The 13,441-nt window shown below is 37.6% G+C and overlaps 1 protein-coding gene across 1 annotated transcript in view; it reads left to right on the top strand.

Moving 5' to 3' along the window:
* LOC137291872 (transportin-1-like) overlaps positions 1-13,441 on the top strand; it is a 37,413-nt gene that overhangs the window by 6,938 nt on the left and 17,034 nt on the right. The window contains exons 4-6 of the mRNA XM_067823415.1: positions 9,030-9,163; positions 9,885-9,966; positions 12,865-12,987. Of these exons, the coding sequence (XP_067679516.1) occupies positions 9,030-9,163; positions 9,885-9,966; positions 12,865-12,987 (339 nt within the window). The remainder of the gene's footprint in view (positions 1-9,029; positions 9,164-9,884; positions 9,967-12,864; positions 12,988-13,441) is intronic.

The following is a 13,441-nucleotide window of genomic DNA, read 5'->3' as shown; positions in this document are numbered from 1 at the left end:
ATGTGCCCATCATTAGATCATTTTTGCAATCAAATCAACTTCTGAAAAGGTTACCAGTGTTATTTGCATACTCAGCATATGTGAATAACAAATTTGATTTACAACAAATCAAGACGTAGTTAGGAAGGTATGTTGTGAAAGTGCTCCTCAATGTTTGAGGAAGCTATGTAAAATGTGCAGAAGCATGCAAGTGTGAACTGTTATTGAAAAATCAAAATCAGTATTCATGTCTACATGCACAAGATTCCTGTAAATAATTTTAAGATTTGAGTCATGCTAATCCTGCCTCTCAGTAGAGATTGTATCTGTGAACTCGGTACCTGGTGTATTTATTGTCATGCTTTCTCATGTATGACATCAAACTGCGGGTACTTCAAGGGTATGTGTACACGTCCTTAGTAGCTATGACAAAAATCGCCTGCATTTTAGCGTTTGTAACAAACATTGTCAAAGTTGCAACCTGTTATATTTGGAACTTTCATGTCACCTTGTCAATGATGTCACATTTCATGTAATAATGCCCTACTTACGCTAACATTTATTCAAATTTGTGTTTGACATAAAGTGCAGGAGTTTAAGACTGGGACGGAAAACACGAATATCCAACACAGCTGGGTAATGAGTTTGACACAGGTACCTGTCTCATTATCAGGATCATGTGACTGACAGATTAAACAGTGTATGTTATTCTTTCATGATTAAAAGGTTGCATTTTCTTTGAAGATTTAGACAAAATTAAAGTCACTTCTTTTGAATATGATACATCTTAAAGATATTGAAAAACAACCCTGAAATTTTAGCCTCCAAGGTGAATGATATATTGCCATTTCTTACAAATTAGATATCAGTAATTAACATAAAAGGAATTCGGGTTGGGTAGGGAAATAGGGGATGGGATACATGGTAGAAAATTTGAAACTATTCCAGCCCACCAGCCCATTCCAGACGGTTTAGTTGCTTTGGGTCAAGGGTTTACCCCAAAATAGCACAGATGATTTAATGCTCCTTTTAATCCCTCATTAGATTAGATTAGATAGGGGTTTTTTTTAAAGTCTTTTTGTGTGGTCAGTTGACATATGCTGGCTTTGATTGTTCCAAAGAAGGGTTTAGTCCATTTGTTACCCAGCAACGCAAAAGGTCTTATTGGTGTGACAAAAAGTTAATGAAGACCTGAACCTCATAAGCTTGTTTCATTAGTTGTCTTGCTTTAGGCCTTGGCATCAGTAGCTGAACAGACTGGGGATGCTGATAGAATACAGGACTGATGCTTATCCCTGGTTGGTGGTGAGATGCTAATCTGTTCTTCACCCTGTCTGATTCTGACAGATGTATTGATTATTCATTGTCCTGTCTCATTTTCCACTCCTATAGCCTAAAGCAGTCAAGTACCATTGATATCAGGTTTTCAGATCAGTTCATTATCTTGGTCATGTTTATTGTTTAACATCTCCTAATACTAATTTGTGAATGATTAAAGGATATCCTTTAGGAAGTTGCTGTAAACATTAAGATGTCTAAATGCCATTCGTTTTTTCTTTGCCCACCATATCACGGTATCTGTTCTCCATCACTTAGCATGTTATGATATTCTTGATTGTTACACCCACCCCATGCCCACATTTTGTCGTCCTAGCTTTTGACAAAAGGCTATATTTTGAAAGGATTTTACTTTTGAATAGTTGACATATTTTCAAAGATACAGTCATCCATCACAATAATGCTCGTCGCGATACAGCGGATTGGGTGAAAGTGCAGGGTAATCCGTGGCTCCCATAAAAAAGTTAAACTCATCACGCCTCTTCACAAAATCGAAAATAGCTCATCAACAAATCCGCTGTTGCACTCTTATAAATTACGTAAACTAGTGAAATTCAGTGCGGATGGCAACTGACAGTGTTTATCATATGTATCCATTGTGTTTCAGATGCATAAAACATACAGGGTTTTGTCAATAATAATCATACAACATCGTCGTAGTAACTTATGAAAGACAAGACATGCTATCATTCGAGTTACGACGAGTACGTACAGTGTTTGCTGTGATGCAACACACCACGCTCTAGCACGGTAAAGCACAGTCATACCAAAGCGTATGGTGTCAGAAACCACATTCTATTTGATTAAATTCAATCCCAATTTCATTCAATAAACTGTTGACGGAAATACTGTGAGAGAATGGCATTGCTGCATTCCATAATGTTAGGGTTCGTTTTTTGCGCCTTCCGCAATAACACCAATTTCACGTTATTCTTAACAATCACGAACAGATTACAGTCTTGTAATCCCTGGACTCCAAGACCCGCGTTGAAGTCATTTTCAACAATTAAATGGCCAACATTTTTCTTTCTTTTTTTTCACGGTCAAAGTTGCAAGTACCGCAGGAAGTTAGCAATGACTTATCAAACTGTCAAACGTCCTGTGTTCAGTGTTATGTTAAACATGGTTGCAGAAAATTTGCATCATATACTAGCCAGATATACTAGCCAGATAGCAATGTAAAATAATCTGTTACAGTGACTGCTCAATATGTAAAATATTCTGATAATGGAATAGAAGTTCTTTGATGTAATATTATCTGATCGTTTTTACCTGAATCACTGGTACATTGGACCAAAACATCTGTGCACAGCTGATCGCTATTTCCAGTTTAGTTGAATAACAGCAAAGACGTATATTCACATGATTTTGCTTGGCCTTAGTTCCACATTATGTAACAGATACTATAATGCGGATGTCTAATAACAGCTTGGGGGGTGCCTCTGTTGAGCCAAAGACACGCGTTATGGCGAGGGATGACTGTATGCTCAAAAAGAATAACAGGATAAATCCACTAAGTGGATGCAAGACCCATGTGGACCACAGGTTTATCATTGTTACCAATCTTAGTAATCTGGATGGGAAATTTTTTTTCAGGTCAGGGGTTGGGAAAGAGATCTTTGACAATGGGCCATTTTCAGGATTATTAGCTATTTTCTGAATTTAGAATGGGCCAACACCCTTGTATCAATAGCAAATTTCAATATTGTATTGGGCCATTTTTTTGTTCTAATGTGCAAAATGGCACATAGCCCCTGCCTTTTTCAATGTCTGCAGGGATATTGTAGTAAACACCATGCATCCTTGTGACTTTGCCTCAGTCCATCAGAACATGCAAGATGTTATTTCTGAATATGATTGGTTTTGTTGTGAACTAGTGCCTTTTCATTGTTTAAGAGTTCTGAAAATGTGTCCATGGCAACCACTTTTAATTTAAGCTGAAGCTAGTACTGCCCATTGCTGGAGTAGATATTTATTCATTGATTCATCATTAATCTCTGCATATTCATGGATATAGTGGTGAACCGGTGCCTGTTCATAGATTGGTTGACTTTAGCTGACTTTGATTTGGGGCTTTTAGTTTCCATGGAGTTGTGGTACAATTCCTTTGATTTACATCTATTCCTAACATAGTAACAAGTGTTCTCTGTTTCAGAAGATATTGATTAGTTTTGTCTTCTTCTCCATGCAATCATCAGTATTTCTGATATGAAAAGTCTGAATTGGGAAAGTATGCTGACTTGGAGCCGATATTTGCTATAAGAGCACTTTCTGATACACTTATGCCTTCACTTGATGATAGATCTGCTCACTAGAGGACAGACCTATTCAGTGACTGATTCACAGACTTGAGATCCAAATGTGATGATGTAGCCATTATGAAAAAGAACCTCATGTTGCATGCTGTTAGACTAATGCTTAAAACCTCTGAATATATATAATTTTGATAGTAACAAACAAACCTATTATACAATGAAAAGTAGCCCCAGGGAGAGAAGGGATGAACCTGGAGGAATCTAGACTTGCTATATTTAGGGTTTTTGCACTGCAGAGGGGGCTAGGCAGTAGGAATAATAATATGGTTCAGGGACCGTGGAACATACTAGCAAGCTGGTGGTAAGATTCATCATGCGTCGTCAATCATGCCTCCGGATGCTTCCGATGCTCAGACGTAAACAACCTCTGGGGGCATGACCTTTGCAGTGACGATCTTTTCCTAAAAAAAATAATCTATAGCTCCGACAACACCTCATACCTAAACCCATTCAACACAGGTGGTCAAAGATGGATAATTATGAAAATGAAAACAGTAGAAACTAAAAACAAAACTCACCGAGACGGGTGCTTCTTCCAGTGACGCCATGTTTTATGTGTGAGTTTCAGGACGCGACCGACAAATCACGGAACTGAGCCGAGAAATATCCGAAGATGGCCAATCTTGTTTCCGATAGGGGCGTTGTGTTAATGTTATTACCGCTAAACTACCGATATCGCTGCAATTGTTTCACGAGTGGGCTGCGTTCGTTTATACTTGAGATGCAATTCCTTCAAACTTGCCTCAATTCCTTCAGTTACTTCGGGGTGCCTGCTACCAATAAAAAGTAAAATCTTTGGTGTGAGGCTAAGGACTATCACTGGGAGATTATGAAAAGAGTGGGTTAATTGGTTTTTTAAAAAAGTCTTACTGTCGTAGTTAGTTTTTAACAACGTTAATTGGAAAGGCTGTGTATTTTCAAAGAGTGTTGCAGTGTTTACTTCAATATGTGTTGGTGTGTGACAGTTAAACTTTGCATCAGTTATCCATGTGTTTTTCTGGTCAGTGTTAATTTTCATTAGTTGATATTGCAATATATTGAAAGGTGAGGTGTTTGACAATGACTGACACAGACAGTACATGAGATCCTATTTTCTACAAATTAAGGCCACCGTTGATGTAGTAAATTTGCAAAGATTCTGAATTGGTGAAAATGAAGCAAGATAATCAATCTGTGGGTGATGATGTAAATTTATGTGGATGGTTTATGCGACTTTCTGTTGATGATGCTTTAAATTTGCTGTCCATCTTGATGCCTGTAATGGCTGTTGATAATGCTTTAAATTTGCTGTCCAAGGTAGATAACCTGTTGATGATGTAAATTTCAGGGATGTCAGTTTTCTGCTGAAATCTGAGGACTTAAGTGCAAATCAGTCAATCCTGAAATTCATCTAAATCTGGCAAGAAAATATTCATTAGGTTGAGGTGTCGCTTATCAACATCAGAGACCCACAGCTGTGTGTAGGAATTTACCTGAGTTTTGTATTTGAGGGTCCCTGGGATTCATATTCTTAATTTTCAGGGGTCCTGGGCAACAAAATGGGGGTCCCAGACATTCAAAGATTTTCATTGATACAGTTGTGTGTTATGATCATCACATAAATTATTGTAATTAAATTGCAAATGATGTCACAACCCATCTTGTAGCTAACTCTGATAACATATCATTACTTGAGTGGAATTTGTACAAAAAGTATTACGACTTTTTCTGTGTCCCTTTGGATGGGCTTATTTATTTTGTTGTCCATTCTCAATTTTTATGTGTATGGGATGCAGAAGTTTGTATCCTGTAAATTTTTGTGTCTGTCCTTGGCAGTCTTAGTAAACTTAGTCTCAGTGTATTTTGTTAAAAAGTACTGAGGATAAGTTTACTTAGACTGCTCTCTTTGGCTGTTAAATTTCAGAATTTCACTGTAACTTCAGTACATTGTTTTCCCTTCCATAGCCCCAGCTGATTTTCAGCCGAAATCACTTTCACCTATTGCCATCCCAGAAAATTACTGCCCAAGATAGAATACCTGATTTTGAAATGTTGATGACTCAGCTTACTACCTGTTGATGATGTAAATGTGCTGTCCGAGCTTGATACCTGTTGATGATGCTGTAATATTTCTGCCCAAGCTTGATACCTGATAAAACTGTAAATTTGCTGACAACATGGTACTTGGTTTCTTCTCTAAACATGTTTAAGAGCGTTAAAGTTGCTAGTTGTTGGTGTTGGATTTGTTCATGCAAATATCTGGCTCCTCAGGCCACAGAGCTCTTGCACAGTATCCACATTCCTTGTAACCAGTGATTGTAACAAATGTAATGGTGGGAAAACACAAGATCAATATAAACTGGGTTGACACAGAGCAAGGTGATCAATGCAAACCGAGTTATTGCGGAAACAAAAGCTGCAGTGTTATGTCCAAAACCCTTTGTGGCAGCTCCACATTGTCTAAGTTAAAAGCAATTACTCTTTGTGGCTTTCCTGGGTGAAGTGTTGAATTTCTGTATCTGCTGAGGGTCTAGCAATGTCTGGTTGTTAGCAAAACAAATGAGGAAATGTACCATACAATAGCTAAATAATGAATAGTCAGTGAATGTGCACTGTTTATGAGTTTTTATTACTTTTTCTTTACTTTTTTTGTGAAATTAAAGGAATCAGTGCAATCCTTGATTTTTGCACTTTGATACATTTAGTTCTCAACCTTGCTGTTCATGCTTGCATCTCCAGTCAAGGGTAATTAATGTTTATTCACCCAGTTATTTTGATTGTTCAGGAATTCATCTGTATTTGTGACTAATAAACATCAGAGGTTGAATAGGCCTTCAGCAACACATTCTTGCCACAAAAATTCTTGCTGTTCTTGTCCTTACGTAAGAGGCGACTTACAGGATCAGATGGACAGGTTCGCCGACGTGGTTGACACATTATCAGCTCCCAATTGCACAGATTGATGCTCATGCTGTTGGTCTCTGGATTGTGTTGATTTGTGATTTGAAACATCAAATAAGCTTATATGATACATATTTTGTTGTCTACAGCTGGTAAGAGTTCATTCAAACTGATTCATGAACATGTTCCTGAAAACAGAATGACATGTGATACAAGGAGCAACTGTTCTCTGTGTTTAGGCTTTACTGTACATGATGCATTATTGATAACAGTGCTGTGTCCATACGACATATGATACATCATCAATATTAATTTTACATTGTATCTCCCTGAAAAAAAAACATGTGAAAACACTTAGATCTTTGGAAAAAATGACATGGAGCTGTTTTTCTGTTGAATTGAGTTTTGAAACATAAACGGGGAATGATGAAATTGCCTCAGTTGTTGTTGGTGTCCGAATATCTGCAACCTTCAGGAGCAAAGTGTTTTGGTATTGATTTTCTTGATGCAAGCCGCTTCTCCAGAGTCAACCCACTTACAGGCTTGAATAATTGATCAACTTGCTAGATTTAGAAGAAATATATCCAGTCTTGTTTCAAATGTCTTGCCAAGTAATTTGATTTGAGGTATTTTGCCAAAGAATATGCTCAAATGTCAGCAGCTGTATTGGTCTGCTTAAATCAAATTGTGCTTTATCTGTGGTGAGCTTTGAAAGTCTCATAGCTTAAAAGATTCAGAGCACCATTTATTGCTTTTATGGCAATATTTCTATGCTAAACATGCATGAGGATTTGAAATGTTTAACACAAAAACGAAAATGTAACAACACATTAGATAGTTGAGCTGTATAAATATGTAATTTCCATGCCAGTTGAAAGGGAAATGGGTGATTACTCTCCACCTTATTTTATTCAGTAGGTAGTAACAGAAACACGTCTTGTGTGTATGTGTTCCAAGTCACTTCTGGACATGAATTAATTCAAAGTCAAGTACCACTCCCAGCAAGTGTGATTTGAACAACCTGTAAGATGTGTTGTAATTAGGGACCATTTGTATTTTACGGCTTGGGTTGTTGTTGGTGATGATTATTGTGGAAAGGCATGTACAATTCGAATTACTCCCCAACCATTAAAATTAATGTACAAAAATTGCACCACATTATGTACAAAATTACAAAATCAATGAGGCCTTCAGCAACCCATGCTTGCCATAAAAGGCGACTATGCTTGTCGTATGAGGCGACTAACATGTTCGGATGGTCTGACTTGGTTGACATGTCATCAATTCCCAATTGCGCATATCGATGCTCATCATGATGTTAATCACTGGATTAAAAAAAACCCAAAAACAAACAAACAAAAAGACCCATGGAGTTCCCGGGTAGAATAGCCTTTCAACAACCCATGCTTGCCATAACAGGGGACAAAGCTTGTCGTAAGAAGCGACTAACAGGATCGGGCAGTCACTGACTTGGTTGACACATCATCGGTTCCCACTTGCGCATAACAATGCTCATGTTGTTTATCAATGGATTGTCTGGTCCAGACTTGATTATTTACAGACCACTGCCATATAGCTGATATATTGCTTAGTGTGGCGTAAAAGTAAACTAAACTCACTCACTCATGCACACACATGCACGCATACACACACCCACCTTGCCATAAATTATGAGTGTTCATGAGGTTTATGTATGAAGTCTGTTCCACCTGAATAGGTTTCAGTCACGTCTTTGAGCAATATTTTACCTCACTTGAATCTGACACGTATGTGTACAACAAGGTTGTGTAAAATTTGCCTCACTAAATGGGCCAACAGTCAGACCCGAACGCTATGGGAAAAATTCGTAAAACATCCCAAATGAGAACTACAACTCACCATATTAATACCATGGTATGCTCAGGCAATGTAGTGTAGTGTAGAGTTGACTGGTATTGGATTTGAGGAAAATAATGATAGTTCTTGTGTAATATCTTCCTCTGTTATGTCGTAGCCATGAATCCTTAATGTCGGAGGTCATGAAACCTAAACATGTTAAAGGCTTAAGGTTTTCAACAGATGTCCATTTATGCCTATCAATTCATCACAGTTGTCCAAGCACTTGTATCCTGTATTAATTTGTATAAAAGACAAAATGGATGCTTGTTCATAGTGACTAAAGATATTTGAAACATGTTTGTTGTACAATTCTGTGTAGTTATCTATACTTGGATATTACTGTCTAACTGCACAACTAACTCTGAAAACTTCAAGATAAGGTCTGCCACAGTAAACAAAATGTTTGTGAGAAACAAGATTTTATTATTGGACTTGGATAATATTTGTAAAAGAAAGACACAACTTACAGACAAGATGGGTTCTGAATTATTTTCATCATTGCTTGGATGATGGTATAAAAAAGCTTTCAAGAAGATAGCAGACTCGGCAAATAAGTATTGTTTTCTATACATAATGCAGTGTCCAACTCTGAACATTCTTTTACCCTGTGTCAATTCCATTATTTGTTATGTGTTACAGGGAGCTTTCGGTGCATTGCAAAAGATTTGTGAGGACTCCGCAGAGTCACTGGACAGTGATGTGGTCAGCAGGCCACTCAATGTCCTTATTCCCAAGTTCCTGCAGTTCTTCCGTCACCAGAGCCCGAAGATCAGGTTTGTACTGTGAATTTTTTCAGTTGCATTAATCATTATGTTCATACAGATGAGTAATACTGTATTCAACGTATTCGGAGCCCAGAACACATACCTGATCCAACAGGGCCACGTATTAGGCTACCTCATAAACTCATATACTTCCGGGTTACAGGGTAGAATTTGTCCTCGGCACACACCCCCCATTTATAGTCGTAAATGGGACCTAAATTGGGACACCTGTTTATGAATTAGTGGGAAGGGGTTCTCCACAGGCTACATATTTTAACAAGGCTTGCTAAATAGAAGAGGCCCTTTTACCATAATTTTGCAAGCACTTGGACATCCAAGCTCACTGATGTTTTTTGTGGAAGTGTTGTCTGCATTACTGCGGATGTCCCGATATGTTGACTGTAATGTATTTTCAAAAGCTTTTTGGTAAACATTGATGAACAAATTTGATACAAAGCATTTTCAGTTAGTAGAAAGCACATAAATAGTAGTGAATATTTTTTAAATGTTATTAATGAAAATATAGATAGCTCGCACCTAGTTTTCTGCCATCAGATTAACTTCCATTGTACCCACTCTTATTGAAGCCTATAGTTTTGTGGTGGTGTATTGATTTGGTAAAATACAGTCACAAGTAGTCCATCAAGTGAGTAGTACATCAGGTAAATCAATATGTCAGATGAGGGTAAGTTGACATTTGGGAGTGACATGTTGCAGTTTATGTTTCCAGGTCACATGCCATAGCTTGTGTGAACCAGTTCATCATTGGTCGGACACAAGCTCTGATGATTCATATTGACACCTTTATTGAGGTAAGGATTTAATTTAACCGAAAACTTTTCTTAGTTTCCCAGCGGTCGGGGTATCGGTCAAGCTAAAAGTGTCACCTCAAAATGTGCAGCCACATCACTTTGTAATTCGGCCGTTTGACTTTGATTTGAAAGTTGTAAGATCATAATGTAATTGATAACACATGTACTTTGTTTTTAAATATTATTTCAAGAAACTTGGACTTTAGAACTGTCATAATCAACTTCTTTTTATCACATTGTATTATTTTTTCTTCGCTTTTGTCTGATAATGGCAGTGAAATTAAAGGAATCAGTTCCGTCCTTGATTTTTGCTTTTTGATATATTTAGTCATCAGCCGTGCTGTTCGTGATTGCATCTCCTGTCAAGGGTAATCAGCTTAATGTTTATTCATTAATGCGGTTGTGTTTTGATTCATGTGCGCGATGTTTTAATGTGTGTCCATATTCTTGTAAGTAATATAAGTCATAGTGAGCAAGTGCATTTTGAAAGGTTAAGGCGGCAATGTGCGGTGGCATCTTGTATTTAGGAAATCTGGAGTACCCAAACCAAGCATGAGAAATAGTGTCCACTGTCAGACATGTCAATTAGCTGGATAACCTGAACTTTTCAAAGGTTTCTGGGGGCCAATACAGCATAGCCACAGTACATTCAGTGACCTGATTGATTGGGTGTCACTCTCTTGAACACCCTTGGGAGTTTAGATTAGAATTGGTCCTAAGCAACCAATGCTGGTTGCCAGAGCAACTCTATGAATCAATGGGTTAGATTGTATGGATCATTGCCCATGTTTGAATGGATTGTCTGGCTCAGATTCAATAATTTATAAGCCCTTATATCGATGAAATATTACTGAGAGCAGTGTTAAACATTGAATACACATTGAGTTGTCTCAACTGCATGAGGTGTTGCTGATATCCTCCACTATTGTTGTGGTGACTGTATAATCAGCTGATGGTCAGGATACAGTGTACTTTTGCAGTATTTACTAAACATATGCAAAACATATATAATTGTCATCTATCAACTGATGCTACAAGTTGCTTTGCACTTGACCTTGTACCCTTAACGATGAGCTGTTACGGCATGTTAAACAAAATCTATCTGAATCATGGAATTGATTTTCCTCTATTATTTATGAACTAAGGGATATTGAAAGAAAGAAATTGTTGTTGTCTGTAAATTGATTTCATTGAATATTCATGATCCGAGGACAAGATATTCCCATTAGGAAGGAGATACGGAACAGTTGCGGTTGGCGCAGATATTGATGCAGTTCTGACAATGTCAGCACTTAAAGGATGCTAAACACGCAAAGCAATACAAATCTATATTGATGATTAGGTGAAATGACAGTTGTTTGAAGCTTTGTGGTTGAAGTGTTCTAGTGTGTCAGGTGTCCCTTTCTGAAAGAGGCATCAGAGCGTTCTCACTGAAATAAGACCCATGTGAGTAAAGTGTTAGAATTGGTCCTCATTGGTCAATGGTACGGTTTGGACCAGGTAGTCAAGATTAGAGGCTAGGATAATTGTCTTTCTGGTAGATGTGATTATTTACTGTCCATATACAGCTGTAGTATTGGTTAGGCAGCATTTACAACAGCAAATCAGTATAGCATGGGTTGTGCCTGTTTCTGACATTTCTTGTCCTAATGAAATTCTGAAATAAGGATGGGATGGTTGACTGCATGTCACAGTGCTCTAGTGGAATGGCACTTATTGGATCAGCGTCAACCAGTACAATGTCATTAGGTGATGTTCATGTTCTTTGCTTGGTTGTTGTTTGGTCTCATTCAAATGTCAAGGCAAAGAAAAGGTATCCCCAATATGGAACCAGCTGAGACATGCTACTGGCAGTAGTGATGATAACCATGAACTCTCTTACTGATCTTTGTGAAGACAGTTGTTCCCTGACACTGCCATACTGTCTCTAGCCAGTTTCTTCAAGGACAGTGAGAAACGTACCATGTAAACATGTCATCATTCCTCAAACATACACAGCAGTGTCAAATCCATAGCTGTTTCTTTGGGCAGGTGTAAATCTTTGTTTCATATTCTCTTACTTATGTCATTTGATTTGAAACAGTATTGTAACTCAGTTTGTATTTGATGTGGAATTCTGGTTCAGAATAGGTTCCCAACCAGTGTGTGGAGGTTGTCTACAGTTTACAGTCATTTATAAGACTTTGGGCATGGCAGTATCTGATGGCGATCTATATCCCATTTTTATGTTCTTGGCGTAAATAGTATATAATTTCACGTTAAATGCTAGTTTTAAATCTATAACTGTGATGAGGTAATTGTTTTACTGTCCTTTGGCAACAGATGTTTTGAAAATAAAATCATGAAGTATTTACTGTTTTAGTTAGGATATGGCTGAGAAATTGCCAGAGTGACTTTTTTCATGGCACTGTCTGTTATGCCCTGAAGAGTATGGGAGGACATGCCATGTCCAAAACGTGTATGTGGTTTCCAGGCTGGTGCCATGTGACTTTGTTCCGTTTGATGTCGTTATGTCATATTATTTCACCTAATCTATGCAGAAACTTTGCTTGAGGTGTGATTATGAAACACAATGATGATTTTGCAGAATGATGCATAATTCTGTAATCTTATTATTACGTGACCTCAGTTTTGGTTTCCCAAATTCAAAATGGCATGGTTCATGTTCAGCTTCTCCAACATTTCAGTAATGCAGGGTATGGTGGTCTTTCTTGAAAACAAGTTCATTGTCAGACTCATTATGTCTATCAGAATTGCATGTTCTATTGTTCTAAGCCCATCATTAGGTTGAACTGAACAGTAAGGCTTAGCTAACTCTAACTTTGTCAGGTTGTGTAAAATGTTGTTATCCCAAAGTTATCACATTTTAATGAAATGTTTTTTGATGTCATGTTGTAGAACCTGTTTTTCTTGGCAACGGATGAGGATCAGGAGGTGAGGAAGAATGTGTGTCGGGCGCTGGTCATGCTGGTGGAGGTGAGGATGGACAGACTCATGCCCCACATCAACAATATTATCGAGGTGAGTACACTCCCCAAGATACAACCCGTATTTTGCCTTCACGCACTTACACCACATTTCATATTAGCTTGAAGTAAGGTTTGTTTATGTCAGTTGCTTATCGATAAATGTACTTTACAGAGATTTGTGTGAAAATGAACTATGGTATGTTATATTTTTTTGTGCTTATATTATTAATTGTTTAGAGAACATTTGTTGAACATTTGAAGGGTCCAAAAGGAGAAAGAATTTGTGATAGTGATTAAAATCTAGCTTCAGGTTCATTTTCATGGTGTCATTGCCTTTCATATTTTTTTAAGGTAGTTTCACCAAAATTATGAAAATGTCCTGTGACTGGAATTTTTGTATTTGTAAATTGAACTAACAAGTGTTAATAGCACTTTTGTTTGTAATTGATTGAGAGGTTGTAAACTTGTGTGACATCTGTCACACTGCTGGAATATAGGTGTTTAAC

The sequence above is a fragment of the Haliotis asinina genome, chromosome 7 (assembly GCF_037392515.1).
Source record: "Haliotis asinina isolate JCU_RB_2024 chromosome 7, JCU_Hal_asi_v2, whole genome shotgun sequence".
Taxonomy (NCBI): Eukaryota; Metazoa; Mollusca; class Gastropoda; order Lepetellida; family Haliotidae; genus Haliotis; species Haliotis asinina.
The sequence above is the reverse complement of the archived record's forward strand: the minus strand, read 5'-3'. Positions and strand labels throughout refer to the sequence as shown.